The sequence below is a fragment of the Capricornis sumatraensis genome, chromosome 8 (genome assembly GCF_032405125.1).
Source record: "Capricornis sumatraensis isolate serow.1 chromosome 8, serow.2, whole genome shotgun sequence".
Lineage (NCBI taxonomy): Eukaryota > Metazoa > Chordata > Mammalia > Artiodactyla > Bovidae > Capricornis > Capricornis sumatraensis.
Genome location: NC_091076.1, coordinates 5,268,238 through 5,296,052, shown reverse-complemented (window position 1 = coordinate 5,296,052; position 27,815 = coordinate 5,268,238). Strand labels below are relative to the sequence as shown.

The 27,815-nt window shown below is 54.1% G+C and overlaps 1 protein-coding gene across 1 annotated transcript in view; it reads left to right on the top strand.

Moving 5' to 3' along the window:
- Window positions 1–2,206: 2,206 nt before the first annotated feature.
- Window positions 2,207–27,815, top strand: part of LRP5 (LDL receptor related protein 5) — a 121,951-nt gene continuing 96,342 nt past the window's right edge. The window contains exon 1 of the mRNA XM_068978258.1: window positions 2,207–2,313. Within this exon, the coding sequence (XP_068834359.1) occupies window positions 2,223–2,313 (91 nt within the window). The 5' untranslated portion in view covers window positions 2,207–2,222. The remainder of the gene's footprint in view (window positions 2,314–27,815) is intronic.

Sequence of the window (27,815 nt, the reverse complement as noted above, 5' to 3'; positions counted from 1 at the left end):
TTCTTGTGGAGGGAAGAAAGATAAGGAAACAGTAGTCTGTCAGATGTTGGTCAGTGAAAAGGAGAAAAATTAAGCAGAGAAATGGAGCAGGAAGTGCTGGCAAGGGTGGGTGGTGCAAGGGGTGTGGTGTGCAATCTCCAAGCAGGGTCAGGGAGAGTCTGGCTGAGGAGCTGAAGATGTGAGGGAGTAAGCTATGTGGGTAACAGGGGTAAAAACAGCTCCAGCACAGAGGCTTCCCTGGGTGTCCAGTGGTTAAGAATCTGCACTCCAAGGCAGGAGGCCTGGGTTCAATCTCTGGTCAGGGAACTCCACCCCCATACTGCAACTAAGAGTTCACGCAGTGCAAGTAAAGATCCCACATGTCACAGAGCAGTTAAGACCCTTGTGAACTAAGTCACTTCACCGCCTCCAACTCCGTGCGACCCCATGGACTGGAGCCCGCGAGGCTCCTGTGTCCATAGGATTCTCCAGGCAAGAATACTGGAGTGGATTGCCATGCCCTCCTCCAGGGATCTTCCCAACCCAGAGACTGAAGCCGCGTCTCCTGCCTTGGCAGGCAGATTCTTCTACTGCTCCCTGTTGGTAGCTCAGACAGCCCTACTTCCCAGGCATTGCAGCCCAACACCCTCATTCTTCACGGCATTCCTGAGTCTCTTAGTGGTGTTTTGGTTTGTTTGCTTTGGTTTTAAATGTATCTATCTTCTTGTTTTTGTTTGTCTTCTTCCCTAGAATATAAACCCTAGGGGACAGAGACATTCTGCCTGAGCACCAGCTTTGTAAAGTTGTCACAAATACAGGAAGAATGCCTGTATCCATGGGCGGGGCTGTTCTGGTGAGTTGTCCATCCTTGTCTTAGCACCTGCAAGGTAAGTGTTCTCACTGTTTTATAAGGGGAGGAATTCCAATGCCCCCTCCCCAACCCAGGCCTGGAGAGGTTATATTTGGACCTGCCCAAGGGCACACCCCTGGGCTTCCCTGATGGCTCAGAGAGGGTAAAGAATCTGTCTGTGATGCAGGAGACTCAGGTTTGACCCATGGGTCAGGAAGATCCTGTGGACAAGGAAATGGCAACCCACTCCAGGATTCTTGCCTGGGAAATCCCAAGGACAGAGGAGCTTGGTGGGCTACAGTCCAGGGAATCATCAAGAGTAGGCCACGACTGAAGCACACACTTTCAACAAGGGCACACCTTGTAGGAAGCAGCGGAACCAGAGTTTGAATTTGGGCCTATGGGTTCCAGAGTTTGTGCTGCCCTTTGCCAGGCCTTCCTGTGCCTCGGAGGGTTCAGGAGACGAACTTGATGCTCAGGTGGGCAGGGGGCGGGGGTGGGGGCTGGGGAAGGGTGGTTCAGAGCCTGCTTGTTGAATGATCAAAGGTGAGGTCTGCATCCTAGGGGCCGCCTACAAGCATGTTTGGAGAAACAACGTGTCTACCGCTCAGTCTTCCGTACCCTAGTTAATGTCGAGGGTATACGTTCAGTTTAAAAGTCAACCTCAAACCTACCCCGATTCCCCTGCAGCTTCCACCTCTCGCCATCACCTGCTTCTGTCCCTGTCCCGGACCCGCCTGGCGGTCGCCTTCCCGGGCCCCCTCCCCGGTGAGAACAGGTGTCGGGGGCCCGCCCCGAGGAGGACCCTGCTGGGGTGGCTGCGGTCGCCGGAAAGCGCGCGCACCTGGCTCAGGGCCCCTGGCTTCCAGCCCTGAAACTGCCTGACCGCGCGTGCCCTGGGGCAACCCCTTTCGCACACCCCGGTCCCGTGCCTCAGTTTCCCCACCGGGAGAGCTCGGTCCTGGCCGCTCTTAACAGGTGACACACCTGCTTCCGGGGCTCAATCCGGCCCCAGGCCCCGCGGGGTGCAAACCGGGCGCCCGCCCCCGCGCCCCCGCGGAGCCCCGGCGCCCGGCCCCCAGGGGCAGGGGGCGCGGGCAGAGGCGCCGGGACCCCGCGCGCGGCGGTCGCCTCGCGGCGGGCCGGCTCCGGGGGGCGCCCGCAGGAGGGCGCGGCCGGCGCGGGGGGCGCGGAGGGCGGCGGCGGCGGCGGCGGCGGGGGGCGGAGACGCGGCTCGGCTTCCGCTCCCGCGCCTCCTCCCTCCTCCCCCGTCGTCCTGGCCCGCGGCGCCCGAGGGGGGAGGCGGCAGGCGCCCGGAGCCGCGCGAGGAGCCCGGCAGCCGCGCCATGGAGCCCGAGTGAGCGCGGCGCGGGCCCGTCCGGCTCCGGACAACATGGAGGCGGCGCCGCCCCGGTCTCCCGCTCCTCCGCCGCCGCCGCTGCTGCTGCTGCTCGCGCTCTGCTGCAGCCTGGCCCCCGCCGCGGGTAGGTGGGCGCGGGCCGGGGGGACAATGGCCCGGGCGTCCGGGCGAGTCGGTTGGCCCCGCGGCCAAGTGCGCCGCGCCGCCGCCGAGGCGACTTTGCAAGTTGGGGGCGAGTTGGGGCGCGCGCCGCGGGGCCCCGCCGCCCCCCGCCGCGCCCGCCTCCCGGGGGCCGCGCGCGGGCCCTTTGTCTCGCCCGCCCGGGCCCCTCCCGGGAACGCCGGGCCCCGTCCCGCGCGTCCCGGGCCGGCGAGCAGGGCGCGCGGGCGCCGCCGACCCCGCCAGGTGCGGCGCGGGCGGGTTCTCACCTGCCCGGGCCCCGAGGCGCGCTCGGAAGTGCGCTCGCCCGGAGCCGGCCGGGCGAGGCCGTGCGGGCACTGTGGGGACCCCGGGCCCGCGGGCAGGCACGGAGCGGGGACGTTCGGCCCGGAGGCAGGCCTGGCCGCCCTGCGTCGGGAACTCTTTTCCCGAGCCTGTTTCGGATGGCGGCGCGGCCGGCCTGCGAGCTCCGGGAACTGATTTAAGTCGCAGAGAAAGTTCTGAACCCCGCGCGGGGCGGCCTGGCCTGCGGCGCTGCCCCTTTCATCTGCGTCGCTGTCGTTTTCCCAGCGGACTCACACCTGCCAGGTGTGCCCGGTCGACTCGGACCCCCCGTCTGGGCCGCTGGGGCCCCCAAATCGTGACACCCGGCGGGTGTCTACCTCCGGGGGGCCCGGCTGCGTGGGGCCGCCGCGCGGGGTGACGAGGTCCCAGCCTGCGGCGTGGGGGCCTTGGCTGTATACACACACCCCCTTTGGGAGATCAGAGCCTGGGGACCTTTCTTTCCAACTGTTGGTGTCTCCCAAGGGGTGGAGTTGAGGTCAGGAGGACTCAGGAAACGAAGCGCCTTGTGAAAAGCTACACATGTTCTTTTAATTTGGAGATTGCCATGTGGTTTTTGAAGCAAGCCTCTTTCGCTACCTAAACCATTCTCTTCCGACGTGAGTGTTTTGTTTTTCTGGAGTGTGGCTGGCCCAGTGGACCCCAGAGCGGGAGTCCTCTGCGCCCTGGGCTGCTCTTCTGCTGGTGGCAGTTGGGGGTGGGGGGCCTCGGGTCCCTTTGTCTGGGCCTCTTTAAGGCAAACAGCTGTCTCCCTGAATATTTCCAGCGAGGACACTGCAGGGAGGTGTCCTGGCCTGGCTCTGTGGTCACATTCCCGGGGCTGCGGCCCCTCCGCTGAGGTTTGGGGGGGCGAGAAGGGGTAATTCCTCAAGTCCTCTTGCCTCCCAGACCGGATCCCCGGAGACCCTTGGCAGTTTCAGGCTGAATGCGCCTCTCTCAGGAGTGTTTACATTCTTGGCCCCGTCTGATACCAGCAAAAAAACAATGACAGTATCTGGGTAGTTCAGGCCGACACTGCTGCCTCTCTTTCCGGAAATGCCTGGATCACGGAGGCAAAAGGGTTTTTTTGTGGGGGGGAAGATGTTTGTTTTAAAGGTGGGGTTTCTCTGCCAGCAGAGTAGCTTTTCACTGCGTTGCAGTTTCGGATTTCCTGGACCTTAGGGTGGTGATGTTGCTGGACTGGAGTGCCTGTCCTGCGGTTCGAGCCCCCAAGGAGAAGGATCACAGTTGTGGAGCTCGGTCGTGTAGGAGGCAAAAAATAGAGTTGATTATTTTAACATTAAGGAAGCATGTCAACACGAGGTTTTTAGAGCCCTGGCTAATGTGGTAATCTGGTCCTAAAATGGAAGGAGAGGGAGGGAACTTTCTGCAGAAACTATTTTGACTGCTCTTGACATGTCATGTCCCTGATTTCTGTGTTAGATTTATGCCACAGTCCAGAGTGGAGCTAGTAAGTTGGTAGCTAATTATTTTTCCTGATTGCTTCCTGTTGCAATATGAAGGGGTGAGCCCAAGGAAATGCCTTTGTTGGAGTGATCCTAGAGCTGGGAGTGGTCGGCCCCAGCTCCACGGCCGGGGTCTCTCCCTTTGGGCCCCACTGCACTGGCCCCAGGACCACCCCCAGGGGAGGGAGTAGGGTGCTGCCTGCAGATGCTCACTGCCTGGCCTGCAGGTGAGCATCGAGTTAACTAAGTGCTATGGGGAGTCCATGGAGAGGCTGCCGGCAGGACCCTCTGCTTCCCAAAGCGGGGGCCCACATGCCTGTAACCCTCCTGTGCAGTTCCAAGAATTTACCCAGTTCACCCGCGCGTCCCAGCATTTGCTGTGGCCATGCCGTTGTATTTGGAACCCGTTTAATTTCAGCTGCGCTGTGTCACTGCTCAGGCATTTAGCAGAATTTGCTCACGGGGTGGTGGTGGGGGCTGTAGTTAGGTGAGGACTTCCTGTCGTGCCACGTGGGCTTGCCAGGGCTAAGGTCGGGGGCCCCGGGGGTCAGACCCCTTGGGTCTAGAGCAAGGGTCCCCAACCTCCGGGATCTAATACCTGTTAATCTGAGGTGGAGTTGATGCAATAATAATAATGGAAATAAAATGCCCAGTAAATGTAAAGCATTTGAATCACCCCCAAACCATACCTTTCCCCCACCCCCCAGGTCTGTGGAAAGATTGTCTTCCATGCTATCGGTTTCTGGTACCAAAGAGGTTGGGGCCACTGGTCTAGAAGCTCAGTAGCTATTTGACTTTGGACAACTTACTTAGCTTCTGTGTATCCCGTGTCCTCACCTGCTTCCTCCCCCTGCTCAGGAGTGTAAAATACCGCCTGTGAAACCCTCTGCACGTCCCTGGCTGGGGGAGGAACTGTTGGTGGCAGAGCTGTGGTGCCTGTTGGATAATAAGGTTCTTGATCTTTCTGGCCTGGAAGGTCTAGAAGCTCTTATCACGCAGTCTGGATTTTCCTCCTGTGTGGGACCTTGAACATCCCGTCCACTGTCTGGCTTGTTTTTTTGTGGCAGCACTGGGTGAAGGGTATTGTGGTGGTGAACTGGGCTGAGCCTTGACTGTGGGGGGCGCTTGGGCAGCTGACTCCACCTTCGTGCTTCTCAGTCTTCTCTTCTGTAAAATGGGCGTAACGGAACTTCCTCCCGGTAGGTCAGCGCGTTGACACATGCCTGGCACTTGTATCATCTCTTTTATTGATGCTGTTACTGTTGGTACCTGCTGAAGCGCTGGGGATAGGATGGGGTAGAATGGTGGAGGAGGCCCGGGCCTCTGCTGTCAGGCTGTCTGGTTGACAGGGAGGCAAACAGCAGCTGACTGTGCAGCTCTGGGGGAGGTGGGCTCCTTCCCAGGACCCTGTCCTCAGAGACCCGGTGGTCTCTGCTGAAAGAGGCCAGATCACGCTGCAGAGTCTGGAAGTGGTCCAGAAGGCACTGGAAGCTTCCGGAGACTTTAGCTGGGGGAGGGAGATAGGAAACGCAGGGGAAAGGTGTTGAATTGATCTTTTTTTTTTTCTCTTTTGTTAAATTGAGGTGAAAATCATGTCACATAAAACTAATCATTTTAAAGGAGACAATTCCGTGGTACATTCGCAGTGCTGTACAAGCATCCCTTCTGTCAAGATACAAAACATTTCCGTCGGCCCAGAATAAAACCCTGCACCCTTTAAACTTCCCATCCCCCTACCCCAGGTCTCTATGGCATTGCCTGCTCTGGATACTTCATCTGCAGGGACTCACAGGCTGGGCTGCCTGTTGCCTCTGGCTTCACAATTAGCGGAATGCTCTCGTGGGGTGTCCACGTTGCAGCACGGGACAGCGCTCTGCTCCTTGCATAGGGTGGACAGGGCACATCTGCTCATCCGTCCACCTGCTGATGGGCTGACCTTGCGTGGGTGCTTCTCCTAGCAGGCACGGGCTTGGAGCCCATTGTCCCCGTGGGGTTTAGACAGCGGAGGCTGTTTAAAGCTGGGCTGGGGACTTCACCACATTAGCTTCAGAGATGGGAGAGGCCATGGTGAAGGAAGCTTGGCTGGGGGACAGACTGAGGGCCAGTGCTGGCCTCTGGTGGGGTGAGGGACCCTGGGAGGTGGACCTGGTGAACTTTGATATCACAGAAGCCCTGGTAGGAGCTGGACATTTGTGGCTTACAAGGCCTCTGGGATGGCCACAAGCTCTCAGAATGGGGAGGCTCTGATGGGAGTGGGGGCTGCGTCCAGCCCCTTCCTCTGCTGGGCCCGGGACATTTTTGTGCAGGAAGCAGCGGGCTGTCCACCCTGCGGGCGCCCCGGAGACACTGCGGTCAGAGCGCTGCTGATGTGGAGGCCGGTGGGGACAGCAAGGACCCAGAGAGCGGGCCCCGGGGCCCCTCTGCTGCTGTGGGCTGCTGTCCGCTTTTTCTCCAGCTTGGGAAGTGGTTTGTTAACTCTGGGACTCAGTTTCCTTATCTGCAAAATGGGGAGGATGGCATGTGTTTTTTGGGGGTGCTGGCGGGGGTTCTACGAGGAGGAAGCCGCCTTCTGGACGGTCCGTCATGGGAAGGGCATGGTGTGGGGGGAGTCCCATTTCTTTTTGTTAAGCCGTTTTTGTTTGCTTTTTAACATAGTGGAAACTTTTATATTTAGAATTAGCCAGCTGGACTCAGTTTAGATGATTCTAAGTTTGTCGGCAACATCCAAAGCATCAGGGGCCAGTGGAACGTAGGGCCGCTTCTCCCTATCAGGCCTGATCGGAGTGTTGAGCTCAGCCACGTCAGCGTCACAGAGCTTCGCAGCCTGTGTAATTAGGTGCTTGTTGGCACTGACATCCACACTGAGTTCTCTTCTTCACGGCTGACTTGGTGGTAAGGGGGATCTGATGATGGCGCAGTGGTCAGGTTTGTTTCTCCTGGGGCCCCTCTTCCCAGGATCTTTGGGCGGCCTCCTGAGCAAAGTGTTTTGGGTAGCCGAAAGGTGGGTGACATCCGGATCGTCTTCTTTTTTTTTTTTTTTGGGCTGTGGACACCTTCCAATACCTCTTTCTTCGTCTTCAAAGCCTTTATTTTGGCTTTGGCTCTAGGAGGGGCAGGGGCTTCCTTCTTCACCTTCGGCGACATCTTCATGAAAAAAAAAACAGTTAAAAACGAATTGTATGTATTTATTTGGGCTGCACTGGGTCATCGTTGCTGCACGGGTTTTCTCTAGTTCTGGCGAGTAGGGGCCACTCTCTAGCTGCGGGGCAGGCTTCTCATTGAGGGGCCTCTCCTGCTGCGGAGCACGGGCTCTAGAGCAAAGACTCAGTACTTGTGACACGTGGGCTTAGTTGCTCCCAGGCCTGTGGGATCTTCCCGGATCAGGGATTGAACCTGTGTCTCCTGCACTGGCGGGCAGGTTCCTTGCCACTGAGCCACCAGGGAAGCTCCAGCCATTTCCTTTTAAAAGAGCCCGAGGGTCTGTCCCAAACACCCTCTTCCAGTGGAAGGCTAGAAGAAGCAGAGAGGTGTTGCCAGGCCAGCTGACCTCAGGCTCCACGTGGGGCTGGAGCCTCAGGATCTGATTGCATCGGTGCCCAGAGTTACATGTCCGCCGTCCTCTGTCCCCTTCTCTCGGGATCTCTCTTGCACAACAACCCCTGGGAGGTTGTCATGGTGACGTCACCTCTGAACCATTTTGCAGGGGTGGGAGATACTGTACTTTCTGGGTATTTTCTTATTTGGTTTCTTGGTTGGTATCAGAGTCACTGGGGCTTCCCTGGTGGCGCAGCGGTAAAGAGCTTGCCTGCAATGCAGAGGACGTAGGTTTGATCCCTGGCATGGGAAGATCCCTTGGAAAAGGAAATGGCAACCCACTCCAGTATTCTTGCCTGAAAAAAAATCCAGCCTGGTGGGCTGTGGTCCATGGGGTCACAAAGAGTTGGACATGACTTAGTGACTAAACAACAAAAACAATATTTAATTCATTGTAGATTTTTTTTAGTACTTTCAGTTTGCCTGGTGTAGTTTTTCTAGTGGTTAAACTGAAGCAGCGGTTAGAACTGGACATGGAACAACAGACTCGTTCCAAACTGGGAAAGGAGTACGTCAAGGCTGTATATTGTTCCCCTGCTTATTTAACTCATATGCAGAGCACATCATGAGAAATGCAGGGCTGGGTGAAGCACAAGCTGGAATCAAGATTGCCAGGAGAAATATCAATAACCTCAGATATGCAGATGACACCACCCTTATGGCAGAAAGCAAAGAGGAACTAAAAAGGCTCTTGATGAAAGTGAAAGACGAGAGTGAAAAATGAAAAAACTGGCTTAAAACTCAGCATTCAAAAAACGAAATTATGGCATCCGGTCCCCTCACTTCATGGCAAATAGATAGGAAACAATGGAAACAGTGACAGACTTTATTTACTTGGGCTCCAAAATCACTGCAGATGGTGACTGCAGCCATGAAATTAAGACGCTTGCTCCTTGGAAGAAAAACTCTGACAAATTTAGCGTATTACAGGGCAGAGACATTACTTTGCTGACAAAGGCCCAGATAGTCAAAGCTATGGTTTTTCCAGTAGTCATGTATGGATATGAAAGTTGGACCATAAAAAAGGCTGAACACTGAAAAATTGATGCTTTTGAACTGTGGTGTTGGAGAAGACTCTTGGAGTCCCTTGGACTGCAAGAAAATCAAACCAGTCAGTCCTAAAGGAAATCAACCCTGAATATTCATTGGAAGGACAGATGCTGAAGTTCAAATATTTGGCCACCTGATGCGAAGAACTGACTCATTGGAAAAGACCCTGATGCTGGGAAAGATTGAAGGCAGGAGGAGAAAGGGATGACAGAGGATGAGATGGTTGGATGGCATCACTGACTCAATGGACATGAGTTTGAGCAAGCTCTGGGAAGCCTGGCGTGCTGCAGTCCCCGGGGTTATAAGGAGTTGGACACGACTGAGCGACTGAAGAGAACTGGGCCTCTCTTCGGCTCTGCTGTGTCTTTGACCTTGCCTTTCTGGTATCTCTTTTCATGTGGAATCATATGGTATTTGGCTTATTTTAATGCTTTGCTTTTCCGCTCACTTGGGGCTGTTTCCAGCTTCGGCTGTTGGGGAGACTGCTGCTGCGAACATGGGTGTGCAAGGATCTGTATGAGGTCCTGCTTTCATTTTGGGGAGATTTACCAAGAAAAGTGAAATTGCTGGATCATATGGCCATTCTGTATTTAATTTTTGAGGAACCCTGAAGCCCTTTTCCATAGCAGCTGCACCATTTTACATCCTCCCCCAGCCACACACAAGGGTTCCAGTCTCTCCCCTTCCTGGCCAGCGCTGGTTAGGGCTGACACTGTTTGGGCTCTACCAGCCTGGCAGGTGTGAAGTGGTTCCCCGCTGCGGTTTTGACTTGTGTTTTCCTGGTGATGGCTTAGACGGTAAAGCATCTGTCTACAATGCGGGAGACCTGGGTTTGATCCCTGGGCCAGGGAGGATCCCCTGGAGAAGGAAATGGCAATCCACTCCAGTACTCGTGCCTGGAAAATCCCATGGATAGAGGAGCCTGGTAGGCTACAGTCCATGGGGTCACAAAGAGTTGGGCACGACTGAGCGACTTCACTTTCACTTTCACTTCCTGGTGGTTAATGATGTTGAACATCTTCATACATGCTTGTTGGCCACTTTCTATTACAAATGTGTTTATATTAAAATGCATGAATATATTGTATATTATACATGAATACGTATAACTTAAACACTTAACTGTATGGTTCCTCTCTCTGTGAAAACCGGTGTCCTTGATGGCCTGTTTTCTCCCCTCAGAGGTGACCATACTCTCCACACCTATGTGTTGATTTGTTTCGAACATGTACTCATTTTCTACATAAATCCTATCATCCTGTAATCTTCTCTTTTTCATTTGCTGTTGTGTCACTAACATTTTCTGTATCTTTACTTTCAGATTTTCAGTCCTTTTTAAAAGCTAAGTAATTTCCTAGTATGAGTGTAGTACTTAGTCGCTCAGTCGTGTCCGACTCTTTGCGACCCCATGGACTGTAGCCTACCAGGCTCCTCTGTCCATAGGGATTCTCCAGGCAAGAATACTAGAGTGGGTTGCCATGCTTTTCTCCAGGGGATCTTCCCAACCCAGGGATCGAACCCAGGTCTCCTGTGTTGCAGGAGGATTCTTTTCCATCTGAGCCACCAGAGAATCCCATTTCCTAGTATGTGGACACCATATTTCATGGCTTTTACCCAGTTAAGGAACATTTATGTTTTTCTAGGCATTATTACTATAAAGCCTAGTCTAGGTCATGACATAGCGAATAACATTGCATATGTACCTGTGCACCTGCGTATAAGCTCTTTTGTATGATAGCTTCCTCATCAAAGAGTAGATCCATTTAGACAATTTTAAAGATACTGACAGATTCCTCCAAAAAGGCTGCACCAGTTTCTACCCTATCAGGCACATCTCTGAGGGTACACACTTTCCCCTCACCTCTCTCTTGCTAGAAATTACCAGCTTCTATTTTTTAAAATCACTTTGGTTAAAAATTATAACACACTTGATTCGTTATATCTCCTGGAGTTTGGTCAAAGTCATGTCCATTGAGTTGGTGATGCTAACCAACCATCTCATTCTGCGTTACCCACTTCTGCCCTCAGTCTTTCCCAGCATCAGAGTCTCTTCCAATGAGTCGGCTCTTCACATCAGGTGGCCAAAGGATTGTAACTTCAACTTCAGCATAAGTCCTTCCAATGAATATTCAGGACTGATTTCCTTTAGATTTGACTGATTTGATCTCTTTGCAGTCCAAGGGACTCTCAAGAGTCTTCTCCAGCACCAGAATTTGAAAGCATCAGTTTTTCGGTGCTCAGCCTTCTTTATGGTCCAACTCTCACATCTGTACATGACTACTGGAGAAACCATAGCTTTGACTATAGGGACCTTTGTCAGCAAAGTGATGTCTCTGCTTTTTAATACACTGTCTAGGTTTGTCACTGCTTTCCTTCAAAGGAGCAGGCCTCTTTTCATGTCATGGCTGCAGTCACCATCCAAAGTGATTTTGGAGCCAAAGAAAAGAAAACCTGTCACCGCTTCCACTTTTCCCCCCATCTCTTTGCCATGATCTTAATTTTTTGAGTGTTGAATTTTAAGCCAGCTTTCTCATTCTTCTCGTTCACCCTCGTCACGAGGCTCTTTAGTTCCTCTTGATTTGTGGGAACTGTACTGATTTGTGGGCTCCCCTTGTGGCTCAGCTAGTAAAGAATCTGCCTGCAATGCGGGAGACCTGGGTTCGATCCCTGGAGAAGGAAAAGGCTACCCACTCCAATATTCTGGCCTGGAGAATTCCATGGGCGGTATAGTCCATGGGGTCGCAGAGAGTGGGACACGACTGAGCAACTTTCACTACTGCTTTCCAGGAACCCTTTTTATTTGATATGGACATGAATTCTTTGATGTATTTGCCCCGGATTTTTCTTCTGGTCTGTAGCTAGCCCTTCGTGTTTTCAGTGGTTTATTATTCCAGAAACATCAGAAAGGTCCATGTAATGAAACTCAGTCTGTTCTCTGGTGGATTCTGGGTCCCATGCCTCGTTTCTCTATCCCCAGATGGTAGATGCATCTTCCTTTATTTTCTCCCAGGACTGCTTTTATTTTGTTGTTTTGTATTCAGACATTATTCTTGTTCCTTTGTGGGTGTGTATGGTTGTGGTTTTGGGGATGTATGGTATGAGGTAGGGATCTGACTTGTCCACCCCTGCCCCCCAGTAAGGGGACAGGGAGTGAATGGTGTGACTTATCTAACCCTAAGCCTCATTCATGTAAAATGCCGCTTTTTCACCTACAGTGTTCTCAGGTGCTTGCCTCCTCATTCTGGAACCTTCCCTGCTCTCTTGACCCGCTGGTGTCTTTCTGTACCAGCCTGCTGCTGTTTTCAATCTCGGCAGCATCGTTGCATATTTTGAGATCGATTGTGAAATTACCCTTCCATTGTTCCTTCTGAGAAATTGTGTAGACTCTTCTTGTGCGTTTGTTCTTTGGGAATAAACTTCAGAGTCAGCCTATGAGATTCTGTCGTTTGCTCTCTTGATCTGGGGACAGCAACTGGTGACGTGCGATCAGTGTCGGAGGGCTGGGCTTTAGACGTGGCCTCCGGCAAGCAGTCTGGTCTCCGGCTGTGGCAAGAGACGCGTGTGCGGCCACGATGGAGCTGGTCTTTGCATTTCGGGTTCCCATTAGCACACGGAGCGCTTCAGAGGCGTTGTGTCTGTTGGACGGCCTCGGCCACTCCTGCCGCCCGCGTCCGCTCGGGATACGAGCTCTAGTGCAACTAACTCCAGCACCAGCCCGGAGGCAAATATAATCACCTCTTAAATGACTGCTCTCCTGCCCTTGTTCATTCCAGAGCAAAATGAGAGCAACTTTAATTTCTTCCCTGGGCTGTACCCCTCTATTAACCCAGACGGGGAGGCGGTGCCCGCCTCGCAGAACTCTCAGGAAATGGCTCAGTGGGCATTAAAGGCCTCCTGAGTGTGTGGCCCCGGCCCAGACACGTGAGTGCGGGGGCCTGGGGCCTTCCAGACCCGCCTCTTGTGGGCAGCTGCCACCCTCGACTCCACCCTGAAGTGAGCAGGCATCGTCCTCGATGGGAGCGAGGGAATGCCTTCCCCACAAGCTGGTTGCCGAGCAAGCTGTGCTCTTGAGCTAGCATTCACTGGGGGAGGCCATGGCTCTGAATTTTCCCCAGAGTGAGCTTGGTTCCCCAAAGAAGACTGGATGGGGGACTGGGGTGTGGTGGAGCCATCTCAGCCACCTGCCCTGATTCCTCTCTACTCAGACTGGAAGTGGAGGGCACTTTGGTGCCCATTCTTTCTCTCCTCTCTGGATGTGGTCTGTCTCCCTTCCTTCCCAAACCCAGGCTCCCGGCTCTGAGGCCTGCCCCCTGGGCCCTCACAGGGCCCCACGGAAGACGAGATTCCGGGTAAAGGGTTACATCAGCTTCTAGCTGGTGTTCAGTCCCTAAGTCGTATCTGACTCTGTGGCTCCTTGGACTGGAGCCCGCCAGGCTTCTCTGTCCATGGGATTGTCCAGGCAGGAGTGCTGCAGTGGCTTTCAGGATTCCCTCTTCCAGGGGATCTTCTGACCCAGAGATCAGAGCTGCACCCCTTGGCTTGGCAGGCAGATTCTCATGTCACCTGGGAAGCCTCGCTTCTGGCTGTTCTCTGCTTTCCAGAACGTTCCCCTTGCCCATTTGTCTTTCATTCTGGCCAGATTCATTTTTCTGAAGCTAGTTTCATTACCTCCTCCCCTTTTTAAGAAAATGTACACTGGTTTCTGGGTGTCCAGAGTTGAAACGTTTTGGCCTGGTGTTCCACGCTGCCGCTGAGCTGGCATTATTCTCTGTGCCCCAAGGTGAGCACTTCTTCAGGCAGATCTGTCTCCTCCGAGTCCATGGTCCCCTTTGAGACCTCCCACGGGCCACCCAGTCTGAGGGCCTGGGGGGCAGATGTTTCCATCCCCTCCTGCTGCCTCTAGCCTGGGGTCTGGTGGGCAGAGGCCCTGAGGCTGCCCGAGGCCTCGTCTGCCTGGGGAGTGGCTCTTACCCGTCCTTACCCGTTCTGGCCCCTAAATCCACTGTGTCGTGAATTCCTGCCTGCGTCCCGGACGCCACCCTGATTGTCTTCCCCGGCTTGTAGGACACCTGTCCTGCTGCATAACAGAGGCTTCCGGGGCCAAGTGTGGGGCCCCCCTCCCCTCCTTAGAACGCGCATTTCTTTTTTAAAGATCTTCATGACCATTTGTAAAGTCTCTTGGATCTGATACAATATTGCTTCTGTTTTACGTTTTGCTTTTTTGGCCATGCGGTCTGTGGGACCCTAACCCTGACCAGGGATTGAACCCATACCCCCTTAATGGAAGGTAAAGTCTTAACCACTGGACCACTAGGGAAGTCCTAGAACCCATATTTCTGAGATCTGTGTTCTAAGATGAAAAGTGAAAGTGTTAGTCCTTCCGTCATGTCCAACTCTGCAACCCCATGGACTGTAGCCTGCCAGGCTCCTCCAGGCAAGAATTACTGGAGTGGGAAGTCATTCCTTCTCCAGGGAATCTTCCCGACCTATGGATAGAACACCTCCTCACCTCTTGGAAATCATCCTTGAATATTCATTGGAAGGATTGATGCTGAAACTGAAGCTCCAATACTTTGGCCACTTGATGTGAAGAGCTGACTCATTGAAAGAGACCCTCATGCTGGGAAAGATTGAAGGCAGGAGGAGAAGGGCATGACAGAAGATGAGATGGTTGGATGGCATCACCGACTCAATGGACAGGAGTTTGAGCAAGCTCCAGAAATTGGTGATGGACGGGAAAGCCTGGTGTGCTGCAGTCCATGGGATCGCAAAGAGGCAGACATGACTGAGCGACTGAAAACACCTTCCACAGCCCAGACCGAGACATCACAGGGGGCCTGACACCTGCATTTTTCATTCGTAGTTTGTATCATCTTTCAAAATCGTGTAGAACATTTTCAGTCATGCAAAAATAGTGGAGAGTGGTGGGAGAATGATTTTTATGCTAAAAAAGAAAGCTTGAGTGACAACTGCAGAATAGGAAGCTGAGTGACAGATACTGTTAATGAGTTTTCAGGAATTTAAGCATTAAGAGAGCTTTGTCCCTTTTAAGGTTGCCCCCTTGAGAGATATTTTAGTTCTTTTCTCAGTTGTATCCCTTGTTAACATTGAATCTTGTAGCGCTTGTTAAAATTGAAAAATTTCTTAACTAAAAATAAGACTTTGAGGGACATCCCTGGTGGTCCAGTGGTCAAGACTTCGCCTTTAGATGCCGGAGGTGTGGGTTTGATCCCCAGCCGGAGAGCTAAGATCCCACATGCCTCACGGCCAAAATGCAAAACATAGAACGGAGGCGATATTATAACAAATTCAATAAGGACTTTAAAAATGGCCAACATCCAAAAAATAAAAAGAATGAGACTGTTTGTCTTTTCTATATTTAAGCAGGTTTGTGGTGTTGGAGACTTTCTGATTAGGTATATTTATCTCTGTATCATTTTATTTAGTGTCCATTCAAAGCATTGGAATAAGTTAAATGAATTTTTAATGAAAAGTTGCACCCTTGGACGTCTGAAGCTTGTTCTGGTCGCATTGGCACTGCTCGGCATCGGCGTGAGTTTGCTCGGTACCATTTGATTCCTGGGCTTGTGCTGTGTCGAGGGCAAGTGGGCAGTGCCTGGCCCCCGAGCCTGGGTGCGGTGGGCTTGCCACTTCTGCCTTCTCCTTTAAGAGACTCACTACTCTGCGCGTGGCCACTGCAGCCCAGGTCCTTGCCTGGCTCTCTGCTGAGGCTCTGAGGCTGCCCAGAACCCATGAGCTGCTGACTGCCTGCTCAGGGCGCCCCAGAGGAGGAGTGGCCTGTGCTGGCTTTTACCATGTTGCCTGTGTTGGCAGAGTTTTCTCCAGCTGGAGTGTCGGCTCACAGGGCTGAGGTGCTGGCTCTCTGCGGGGGGGTGCCCAGTTCAGGGGACCTGGGCATGCCCCCCTGCCTGAGAGCACAGTCCTGGTTCCCTTGGTGCAGGCAGTGGTCTGCCCTCGGGGTGGCCCATCCCCACCTCCTTCGAGCAGTGAGTGGTTCTCGATGTATGGAGAACACTTAGCACCAAAGAGCATTTCCATCCTTTTGGCTACTACTCTAGTTTTTTAAAAAATTTTCCCTCTTTTGAAAGATTTTTGTCCTTCCAGGGAGAGTACATTTGTTAAGTTGTAATCTTTTCTGCTTATTGATCCCAGACACGCACAGTGGCCAAGCCGGGCTTGCAGGGTTTCCATCAGTCCCTCACCAGGGAGTTTCCATTTGGCTTCTCAGCCATGAAAGTGCCTCTTGGGGCCAGCACACCATGTGGCCCCTTGGGCTGTGGAGCCAGGCTGGGAATGAACTGATTTGGAGGAGGACGTGGGGTCGGTTCCAGGAACCAGGCAGATCTGGCCTCAAGGTGGGTGCTGGGCTTCAGGCAGCTCCCTTGCTCTGCTCTGTCCGTGAGGTTCCAGGAAGACCGGTTCAGAGCAACCACCAGCTGACTTTCTCCTGCTGGGCTCCAGTGACCCTCCCTGTCAGGGTGGAAGATGACTGAAGGGGGGACCCCACCCCATACTCTACCCTCCAGCCTTAGATGCCTGAAGGATTGTGTTAGGGACTTTGGACCTGTGAGGGGGCAGTTTTCCAGACTCTCTGGGCCTTTAGTCCCCAGTCTGATCCTCCGTCATGAGGGTTAAGGTCTTTGGATGGCAGGGATCTCAAGGGATGTTGTGTTTTCAGTGGGGAACTGGTGAGGTTTAGGGTTTTTCCAGGTTTCCCTAGCTGGTGTCAGCAGCGCAGGGCAGCGACAGGGTGTGTGTGTCCAGTTAGAAACGAGTTCTGATCTGTGACGTGTGAGGTCCTGTGGTATCAAGGGACACATTTGGTACTAGTGTCCCTTGCCTCTCCTTTGTAGGGGTGAAGAGGACAGGTAGACCTCTCTTTCCCCTTGCCTGCCCACAGGACCTAAGGCCAGCTTGGTCCCCATTGGACGCTCCGGGTGGTCACCCTGCCGTGGTGTGTGGTCCCCTCCAGCAGCCGTGTCCAGTGCTGGCCTCCGAGCAGACCTGCTATCTGGGACACACTGAGTGCCCGGCCTCCTTCCCTGTCACCACCCGCCCTGGTTTGCTGGGAACAGCTGAGGGGGCTGCTGGCGGAATCCCAGCTGCGATCCTGGGGGCCCTGGCCCGGGGCTGCCCACCCAGCCTCCCCTGCCTGGAATCCCGGGGCACATCGGGCCCCGCCCACCTGTTCCGGCTCACATTTCTGGCTCCACTCCCAGCTCTGCAGCCTCCAACAAGCGAGCTGACTCCCCTGGCCTCAGTTTCCCCACCGTCTGAGGGAGGTGTGTGTGATTGTAGGGCGCCCACATAGACACGCCCGAGGATGCACAGAGGTGAGGCTGTAAAGTGCTTAGCGCGGGCCAGCTCCTGTGAGCACTCAGTAATTATTAGTTATTAGGGTTATTATGGCAGTCATAATTGTGGTTCTCCAGGGAGAGGACCCTCAGGGGCTTCTGGGATCAGGTTCAACTCCAGCTGAAAAGGTGGCGTGGTGGGAACCACCTCGGTCCATCTTTGATGAGGCGAGTGTCGAGTTGCGTTAGATTGCCCCGAGCGGCCTAATTGCTGTAGTCGCGGACTTTCTTCCTCGGTGAGGTCAAGACGGCATTTATACTGTAGCTGGAAGCCCGCCGCGGTGGGCTGCGGGAACCCCGGGGCTGGGGGCAAAGGTGCAGGTGTCTGAGGGCGGGGTCCCTTCTGGGGCCTCTGTGAGAGGCGTGGCCTGGAGGGCGTGGCCTGGAGGGCGTGGCCAGCGTGCTCTCCCCTGTCTTATTTGCTCAACCCCTGCCCCTCCCTCCTCAGAGGCCATAGTCCTGCCGCCCTTAGCCGACTCTCAGGGCCTGCTCCTGGTTGGCTGACTAGTCCCTGCTCCAGTCCTCCACCCCCACCCCAGTCCCTCCAGCCCCCATCATCGCTGGCCTGCCCGCCCCCATTTCCTACCCCCGCGCTGAAGCCCTACGAGGGAGCCCAGGTGCCGGCTCTTTGCCCGCCCTTCGCCCTCCGACCCGCAGTCCCTGCTCCACGTGGCTTCCCGCTCAGCACCTGGAGGTGGAGCCCCTCTCCCCTCCTCTGCAGCCCAGAGCTCCTGGGCCCCCCTCCATACCTGCTCAGGTGGGGCGGGCCTCCGCCCCAGGCTGGAGGCTCCAGGCCTCTCCTGACCCTGCTGTCGCCTCCTCTAGCCTCTGGCAGACGCCCAGAACCACACCCCCCGGAGCCGCTTGAGCACCGGCAGACAGGGGCTCAGAGCTGAGGGTTGTGAAGGGCCTTGCCTCCCGTGCCTGGTGCCCCGGGGGTGCCACCTGGACCCTGTCTTCCACGGTCACTGATGCGGCTCAGAGTGGGGACTTGAGTTTATGGGGTGTCCCAGTGAGGGGACGCGCCCCTCCTCCGCCCCCAAACTCAAGGCTCCGTCATGTAACTCCACTCTTAGAACACTTGAGCACCGCGCCCCCCCCCCCCCCACTAGAGCCCACAAGGTCCTTGTGAGGAGAGCTCCTGCGGGGGGCATGGGTTTTTGGACTCTTAGGTGGTTGAGTGGCTAAAGCTCATGGTTTGTCCCATCCTACAGATGGTACACAGGGACAGTTACCTTCCCTGTCCACGCTGGCAAGTGGGGGCCCAGGGTGGGAGCCCCAGAGATGAGCAGGAGGGACTGTTGACCCAGCATCCTGGCCAGCGAACCCTTCACCCCCACCCGGAGCAGCGTCCTGCCTCCTGGGCTGTTTCTGCCTGAGAAGGAACAGCAGGGAGCGTCAGGCTGATGTATGCGTCTCTGCTGCCCGAGGACGGAGGGGTTGTCCTGAAATGCTCGAGGGAACCTGGTCAGAGCCCAAGGGTCATGGCAGTGCCTTGGGGGTGGCAGCTGCCTCGGTGTCCAGCCCTTTTGCAGAGAGATCCCAGGTCATTCGATTGCCCTCTTACGTAAAATGAATGGATTTCAGATGTGGCGAGAAACTCAGCTCTTTGATCTCTCATCATTGGCCGAGTGGAACTTTGGTCCCCTTGTGCCTCAGTCTCCTTGTCCATAAAATGGGGTTTCAGCAGCTCCACTTCCTATGAGGACCAAGGGGCATCAGGTACTTGGAGCACTGGGTACTCACATGTGCTGCAACTTGGAAAAGGTGGTCAGATGTGGGGAAGCGGGAGGCCTCCAGGCACAGTGACTGAGGGAGGGGGCTGGGGAGGGAAGGACTTGGGGGTTTCCTCCAGGTTTTCTCTCTGGTAAAACCTGCTCCACGTCTCTGTACCTGTCTGCAGCCTCCTCCAGCATGCCAGAGCCCTGCAAAGCCCTAACTGTGGGCATCTCCACGTTTATATGAACCAGCAGCCCCAATGCTCAGCTTAGTTCACAGGAGAATCTTTGCTGATCCTCAGCACTGCACCCCAAACTAACATAAACATTTGGAATTGAGAGCTGCCAGCTCCTCCAAGAATGTCAGCATCCTGAAAGGCTTCAGCCGGGAACAGGGGGCAAGAGTTTTCTTTCATTCAAGTTTTCTTTTATCTGATGGTTTTCGTTCGTCCCCCTCTCTCCGCAGGACAGAGGTGTCCTGAACCCGAGGTCTTTGTTTTGGCTCTTGGGGCAGCCTCTGGGCCTTGGCACCCAGGTGGCTATTTTTTTTCCAGGAGCATTGGAAAACAGAACCTCCATATTTTGCCCCATAAAAAGGAGATTTTGTAGAGTGATGGTCAATTTGGCACATCTTTATTATTTTTTTTTTCTGCAACACTTAAAGAGAAGAAAAGCTGGTACAAAGGTATGTTTGTTTCTAAAGTGAGTTTCCTTTCCCAGATGTTCTTCTCTGCCAATTCCAAAATGCATTCTGAGCTCAGCTCTCCAGTTTCCTCTCTGCGGGGCAGAACAATGAGGTCTCTGTAACCACACGGGGAACACGCTGCCTTCCTTGCCAGTGGGCATGGGGGGAGGTGGGACTGTCCCACCTTCCCCCACCTCGGTGGAAACGACCAGTCTGTGCCAACCTGGTGAGAGGCCCTGGCTGCCTGTCGAGGGCCTGGCCGTCCGCTTGCCCGTGGGGGTGATCTGAGGGTTGTGACTCAGAGGCACTGCAGGCTGCACCTTCGTCCCCAGTCCTTGAGTTTGCTGCGTGGCCTTGTGCTAAATTCTTGGGTTTGCATGGCATTTGTGGACCCGGGGCTCGGTACTGTCTCTGTTACCAGGAGTTGATCTGGCCCCTTTCCTCTTATTTTTTCTCTTTATTGCATCAAATACCGGCCCCACGCCAAGGGCAGGTCTCTAGGATACAGTGCAGCTGCAGTTTGCTGGAGAGCCAGGTAGAACCAGGTGGGCATAACCAGAGCCCAGTCACTTCATTACTTGACACACGGGGTGTATGGGAGCTGTGATGCACACACACACACATGCGCGCACACACAGTACCCTTAGAGGTGCTTTCTTGATTGATTTCCAAGGACAGCTAAGAGACCCTGAGAACTTGCACATAGGGCTGTTCAGATACCGGTCTCCATTAAGAACGACCTCTATGGGATCACTTTATTTGGAGTGTGCATTTAATGAAAATCTTTATTTTTTTTGACCACTGCATCATGCCTTAAAACACCGAAGATCGAGATCTCTAGACTTAGTAGATAAAAATAGCTCACATTTATGCACATTTACAGTGTACCAGGCAGGTTCTAAGAGATGTTCACTGGTTGACTTATTGAATCCTTCCGGGCTCTCAGGTGGCTGGGTACCATCCGGCCCCATCCTACAGGGGAGGAAGCTGAAGCCGGGAGAGCTGAGGAGCTCTCAGGGTCAGGCAGGCACTACACCTGGCTGACAGATGATGCCCCAGTGCCTGCCTCTTAATTGCTATTTGAACTACAAAAGTATTTTCTTTCCATCTAAAAGGAATTGGCTGAAAAGCCCCCAGTGCATTTAAGTAAGTGTGGTGCTGAGTCCTCCGCCCAGACCTCCCTGTCCTCATTTGCCAGGCGAGGAAACTGAGGCGTGCAGGGGCACTGCCCTGGGAATCCCTCTCTGGGGGATGCCCTGCTTTCTGTACAAACCAGGGGGCCTCCTGATGCCTGTTCAGGTTGGGGCCTTGGGACTTTAGGCGAAAGCCATGGGCTTGCCTTCCCCCAGAATGGACAGAGTCCGTCCCTATCCAAGGACCTGTGTCTCCTATCTTTGCCATGACCTTGGGCCACTTCCGGGAGCCTGGCAGGCCCGGAGCCGAGGAACTGAAATGGTATGTAATCAGAATGCTATATTTTGTCGAAAATAAGAATGTTAGTAATGGGCTGGTTTCTGGCAAGTCAAACTGGGACTCTGAAATACATATTTTTCCTGTTCTGCCCTAAACCTTCTAATTAGTGAAAACGCACATTGGCAGACATAAATCAAATGTCATATCCCCTAAAAACTTGTCCTTGGTATCACTGAGTGGGTAACCTTCTACAGCTGCTAAATTAGGGCTTCCAGAGGGGAGCGCGTGTATGAGTGAGTATGCGGGTTTGTGTGTGGGGGGTGTGTCTGTTGGTTGTGTGTGGGCGTGGGTTGCTGTGGGGGGATGTGTTTCTGTGTGTGTGTGGGGTGTGCATGGAGGGATGTGTTTGGGTGTGTGTGTGGGGTATGTATGTGGGAGTGTGTGTGTGGGGATGTGTATGTGGGGTGTGTGTCTGTGTCTCTGTGAGTGTGTGTCTGTGGTGTGTGTCTCTGTGTGTATGTGTCTTTCTGTGTGGTGTGTGTGTTTCTCTGTGTGTGTGTCTGGGGTGTATGTCTGTGACTGTGTCTGGGTGTGTGTGTGTCTGTCTGTGTGTGGTATGTCTGTGTGGTGTTGGATTGTGTGTGTGTCTCTGTGTCTGTGGTGTGTGTGTCTCTGTGTGTCTGTGTGTGTATGTGTGTTGTGTGTGGTGTGTGTGTGTCTGGTGTGTCTGTGGTGTCTGTGTGTGGTTATGTGGTGTGTTTGTGGTGTATGTGGTGTGTGTGTGTGTTTTGGTGTGTGTCTGTGTGGTGTGTGTGTGTGTTTCTGTGTGTGTGTGTCTGTGGTGTGTGTGTTTGTGCGTGTCTTTGTGTGTGTGGTCTCTGTGTATGTGTGTCTGTGTGGTGTCTCTGTGTGTGGTGTATGTGTGTCTGGTGTGTGTGTGTTTCTGTATGTGTGTGTGTCTATGTGTGGTGTGTGTGTGTGGTGTGTGTCTCTGTATGTGTGTCTGTGTGTGATGTCTTTGTGTGGTGTGTGTGTATGTGGTGTGTGTGTATGTGGTGTGTGTGTGTCTGTGTGGTGTCTGTGTGGTGTGTGTGGTGTGTGTGTGTTTCTGTGTGTCTGTGTCTGTGGTGTGTGTGTCTCTGTGTGTGTCTCTGTGTGGTGTCTGTGTGTGGTGTATGTGGTGTGTGTGTGTGTTTCTGTGTGTCTGTGTGTGTCTCTGTGTCTGTGATGTGTGTGTGTCTCTGTGTGGTCTCTGTGTGTGTCTGTGTGGTGTCTGTGTGTGGTGTATGTGGTGTGTGTGTGTGTGTGTGGTGTGTGTGTGTGTTTCTTTGTGTCTGTGTGTGTCTCTGTGTCTGTGGTGTGTGTGTGTCTCTGTGTGGTCTCTGTGTGTGTGTGTCTCTGTGGTGTGTGTCTCTGTGTATGTGTGTCTGTGTGTGTGGTGTATGTGTGTGGTGTGTGTGTTTCTGTGGTGTGTTCTCTGGTGTGTGTATGTGTCTCTGTGGTGTGTGTGTGTGGTGTGTGTGTATGTGTGTGTGTCTCTCTGTGTGTGTGTGGTGTCTGTGTGGGTCTGTGTGTGTGTGTGTCTGTGTGGTGTGGGGGGGTGTGTGTGGGCACGGGAGGCAGGGAGGGACAGAGGTGCCCCTGGTGAGCCCCGGCTGCATGTCTCCTTCCCTCGGCTCTGCTTCCAGCACCCCCGGGCCCCCCAACCAGCCTGTCAGCACCTGCCCAGCCACTGCAGTGGAATGTATTTGCCCAGTTAAAACGTAATTATGGGGGGACTTCCCCGGTGGTCTAGTGGCTAAGGCTCTGTGCTCCCCGTGCAGGGGTCCCAGGTTCGATCTCTGGTCAGGGAACTAGATCCCACGGGCCGCAACTAAAGATTGCTGGTGCCACAGCGAAGATTGAAGACCTTGTGTGCAGCAGCTAAGACCTGGCGCAGCCAAATAATCAAAAAAGAAATCTATTTTTTAAAGCAGTAGATAAGATCGCTCCTGTCTCAGCAGGGGTAAGTAGGGCAAAGGTAGGGGGCGGGAGCCCACTGCTTCTTCCTCTGCCCAACCTGCTGGGGTCTGCGGCACCCCCTGCCCCCCACCCCTGTGGTGTGGCACCCCCTGCCTCCTGCCCCCGTGGCTGTTGGGCTGCGGGCTGGGCACTGGTGGTCATCACTCGCAAGGTGCGGGACTTGAGGACAAGCTGATGTCATCCCTGGGAGTGATCCTGGGCTGGGGGCTGCCCTTTTGCTGGGTGGGAATTGGGGCCACACAATCATTCCTGGAAGGGTCCCAAGTCGCCTGGCTCAGGGTCCGGACCCTCAAAGGGGCCCTTGGGGGTGAGGGGCTGCCCTGACTGACGTCCAGGGTCCCTCTGCAGGCAGTGGGCCTGGGTCAGGCCCTGGCCCTTTGTTTGTTCCCCGGGCCTTCCAGAACCTTCCAAGCCCAGGCTCTTTCCAAAACAGAGGTTCAGTCCTGTCCTTGGCACGGCCTGCGTGCCCTCCCGCTGTCCCAGGGCTGCGGTGGCCTCTTGTCAGGGCGATGGCCCCCCATGTGGGAGACAGCAGGGACATACCCCCCAGACCATCTCCCTGTTTCTTGAAGACTGGGAGCCCACATCCTTAGTTTCTTTGTCCTCCGAGGTGTCTGACACCAACCAGCTCATTTTCTTTTTATCTTTTGCAACTGATTTCTTCTTTCCTGCTCCACCCCCAAACCTGCCCCTGACCGTTTCCTGTTCGCCTGCTTCCTTGACCTTTGAAATGTGGTCCCTGCTCGGGGAGCTTGCTGGGGCCCAGGGTTAATTACCACCTTCCCACAGGGCCCAGTGTGTGTGGGGAAATTAGACTGGGATGGGGGCTGGGAACAGCAGAAATGGGGGTGACTGAGCTGGAGGGGAAAGGGTGTGTTGAGAGCCCGGGCCTGGCTGTGGGTCTGGGTGGGGAGCACATGGTGAGGGTGGGCAGGCAGCGGCACCGGGAACGGGGCCGTGGGGGTGAAGGTGGGAGTGAGTTCGGGGAGCAGGGTGTGACCACGTGCAAGCAAGGACTGGGAAGAGGTCAGAAGGGGTTGGCCTTGTTCCTGCCCCTGGTGATGTGCACAGACTCGGGAACGCAGCTTGATGAGTGAACGTCCACAGCTCACCCGTTTGCCCGGATCAAGCGTAGAACCTCCAGTGTTGCAGAAGATGCCTTGAGCTGCCTCCCAGCCTTCACCCAAGCACTGACCCTCGGAACCAAATTGTAGTGTGCTCTGCTCTGAACACCCTTGATAACCCAAGCAGCCTGGACTTGGGAAGAGGCAGGCTGTCCTCCAGAGTGGCTTCCAGGCTTCTGCCTGCCTTGGCTGCTTCATCTGCTGCGGATCTGAAGCAAACTCTGGGTCTCAAAGAGTCATGACTGAGCATGCACGCCCGCGTGCATTTCTTCATTATTTGTACACAAATGTCAGCAACTCACAAGCTTGGTCAGTTGATCGCTATCCTGACAGCGCCTGGAATGGGAAGGGTGGGCAGCAGCACCAGTGGCAGCTGGCCTTGCTCTGCTGGGGCCCTGTGGGTGGCACCCCATCCCTGCCCCCGGGGGGAGTGGGGTGTGGGCCCCACCTGATGAGGTAGACTCTCAGGGGAGCAGGGCCAACTGGGCGGGCTCAGGGAGGACACAGGCGTTCACCTGGGCCAGGTGTGGCAGCCAGGGAGGGTTGGATGGGGGTGGGAACTGTGAAAGGCATGGGAGTGGAGAGGGTAGGGGTGGAGTCGTGCAAGGGAGCCTGGGGCCCTGAGGCCAGGGTGGAGAATGGAGAGAAATTCGAGGATGTTCCCTGGCTCAGTGGGTCCAGAGATGGGTGGGTGGGAGGGTGGAAGGATGGGGTGTGTGGACTCTTCTTATGAAGGGAGGGTCTATGATAATTTAGCTGAGGTGGAGGGCGGGGAGGAGACTCATTCCCCAGCATTCAGAGATGTTATCAAAGATTCCACTTTCAGGCCTGCAAGTTTCAGTTTGCCGAGCTTTCCATAAAAGGCAGAGAACATCTGTTCAGTTAAAGGAAACCTAAGGTTTTATTATTGTCGTAAATGTCAGATCTCTCCTTTAGAATATTTAGACAACTGCAGGATAGTGTCCCCGAGTCGAGCCTGTCTCAGTTGGATCGAAGACCGGGATAAAACATAGGGATCTGTGGCTGGGATTGTGGTCCCTGAGGCTCCACAAGGGTCCCCGTGGCTTCTGTCCCCCCCGCCAGAGCCGCACAGGTGTTGAGGGCTCCTTGGGAACTGAGGGTCGGGTCGGAAACCTGGGGCAGGGGGCTCTGGGCTTCGAGAGCCTGCCCGCAGAGAAGTGAGCTTGGATTTTTTATGAATAGTATTTCTTCTCCCTTAATTAGGAAAGCTCCAGGAGAAGCCGAGGTGTTTGTGATTTTGCGGAGATGCTGCTAATGGTTCGGCAATGACTATTTCCAGCCCGTTTTAAGGTCTCTGAGCCTCATTCTGTGGTTCTTATATCACACGTGGAGACAAGGGACGGAGTTTTCCTGTGCTCAGAGCCAGGGAGGCTCGTTCACGGGGGGACCCCACAGGTTTCTCCTTGGTCCCCATCATTGTAGCTGGATCAGCACTTTTCACCCAGTTCCTCTTAGAGGGGTAAATAGAACTTTTCTGTCTGGTGTTGGGGGAGGCTTTGTCCACACCCCAACCAAAGCCATCTTTGAAGTTTCATGTTTTATCGTAAGATTCATGGGCATTTGGCGATCTCTCTCTGCTACAGTCATGCTAGTTTCTTATTATTTTTTTTAATGCTTTGAATTTTATTTGAAGCACCTGGAACTGTATCTAAGAAATAATGTGCAAAATCGTATGCACAAGAAATAATAAAATTTTACAGAGACACCACCGAAAGAAGACCTACCTAAATGTTTATGGCTGGGAAGGCAATATCGTAGAAACGCCATTTCCCTCCGCAGTGAGCCATAGACTCAGCAGGATTCCCTGCCTTTCCTTTCCCCGAGCAGAAGTGTCGGTGCCTGGCATCTCAGGACAGGTGGTGGTGGTGGGGTGCCAAGTAGAGGGCAGAGGAGTGGAGGGGGGAGGCCAGCAAGGGCTGTGGGAGTGGTTGGAGGGGGGTGATACTGAGCTGATAAGTGTATATGTTGACAATCACAAAAGCCATCTTTCCACTTTGGAGAGGGTGCTAACAAACGTTGAAGAAGGAGGGAAGGTTAGGAAGTACCTTGAGGAGGGACGTCCCTGGCAGTCCAGTGGTTAAGACTCAGCACTTCCGCTGCAGGGGGCAGGGTTTGATCCCTGGTCAGGGAACTAAGATCCTGCATGCTGTGTGGCACGGCCAAAGATACATTTATTTAAAAAAAAAAAAAATCAAGCAGTGAATAAGGTCGTACCGTATTTTAAAGAAAACAATAAAAATTTTTTAGAAAGAAAGTACCCTGAGGAAATGTTTAATAACATTGCAAGAAGAGCTGTGAATGCATGGATTTTTACCACGTAAACACACACACGCAGAAATGCAGTCTCTGATGTGTGTGTGCGTGAGTGTACATGTGTATACACAGGGGAAGATCCCCTGGAGGAGAGCACGGCAACCCACACCGTATTCTTGGCTGGAGAAGCCCATGGACAGAGGAGCCTGGTGGGCGACCCACACCGTATTCTTGGCTGGAGAAGCCCATGGACAGGGGAGCCTGGTGGGCAGCCCACACCGTGTTCTTGGCTGGAGAAGCCCATGGACAGGGGAGCCTGGTGGGCAACCCACACCGTGTTCTTGGCTGGAGAAGCCCATGGACAGGGAAGCCTGGTGGGCAACCCACACCGTGTTCTTGGCTGGAGAATCCCATGGACAGAGGAGCCTGGTGGGCAACCCACACCGTATTCTTGGCTGGAGAAGCCCATGGACAGGGGAGCCTGGTGGGCTATACGGTTCATGGGGTTGCAGAGAGTCAGACGTGACTGAGCGACTGAACACCAGCACACACAGAGGTTTCCGTTGTTCGCAGTCGTTCTGTTCTATAAAGTTGCTGCAAACACCGGATGGTGCAAATTCTGAACTGTTGGTCCTGGAGGAGATACAGGCTTGGGTTTCCCAGAGCCTCGGGTCTCGTTTTCCTCTGCTGATCAGTACACAACTTTGTGAGCCATTAAACACCTGATTTAATGTGAATTATTGTTTCGTGCCCTGGTGGCGCTAGTGGTAGAGAACCCGCCTGCCAATGCAGGAGACAAGAGAGATGCAGGTTCAATCCCTGGGATGGGAAGATCCCCTGGAGAAGGGCATGGCAACCCACTCCAATATTCTTGCCTGGAGAATCCCATGGACAGAGGAGCCTGTCAGGCTACAGTCCATAGAATCACAAGAGTCGGACATGGCTGAAGCGACTTAGCGTGCACGCGTGTTGTTCGATTCACACTGACCTAAGCTAACCTAAGCCCCTGTTTTCTCTGTACCAACACCACACCGCCAGCCCCCCTGCCTTCCGACAGCCCTACAGCCCTGTGCCTGGGGCCATTGTCAACACTGAGTGTTAGTCACTCAGTCATGTCCAACTCTTTGATCCCATGGACTGTAGCCCACCAGGCCCCTCTGTCCATGGGATTCTCCAGGCAAGAACACTGGAATGGGTTGCCATTGTCTTCTCCAGGGGGAATCTTCATGACCCAGGAATCGAACCTGGGTCTCCTGCATTGCAGGCAGATTTTTTACCGTCTGAGCCACTAGGGGAGCCCAACAGTGAAATTCAACAGTGAAATCACACACAAAAAGCACAGAAATGCAAACAGTGTAGCATCGAGTGGAGAGGATGCTCATTTACAGTGTGAGCTGAGGCAGGAACCTGGAGCTAGCCTGGGCC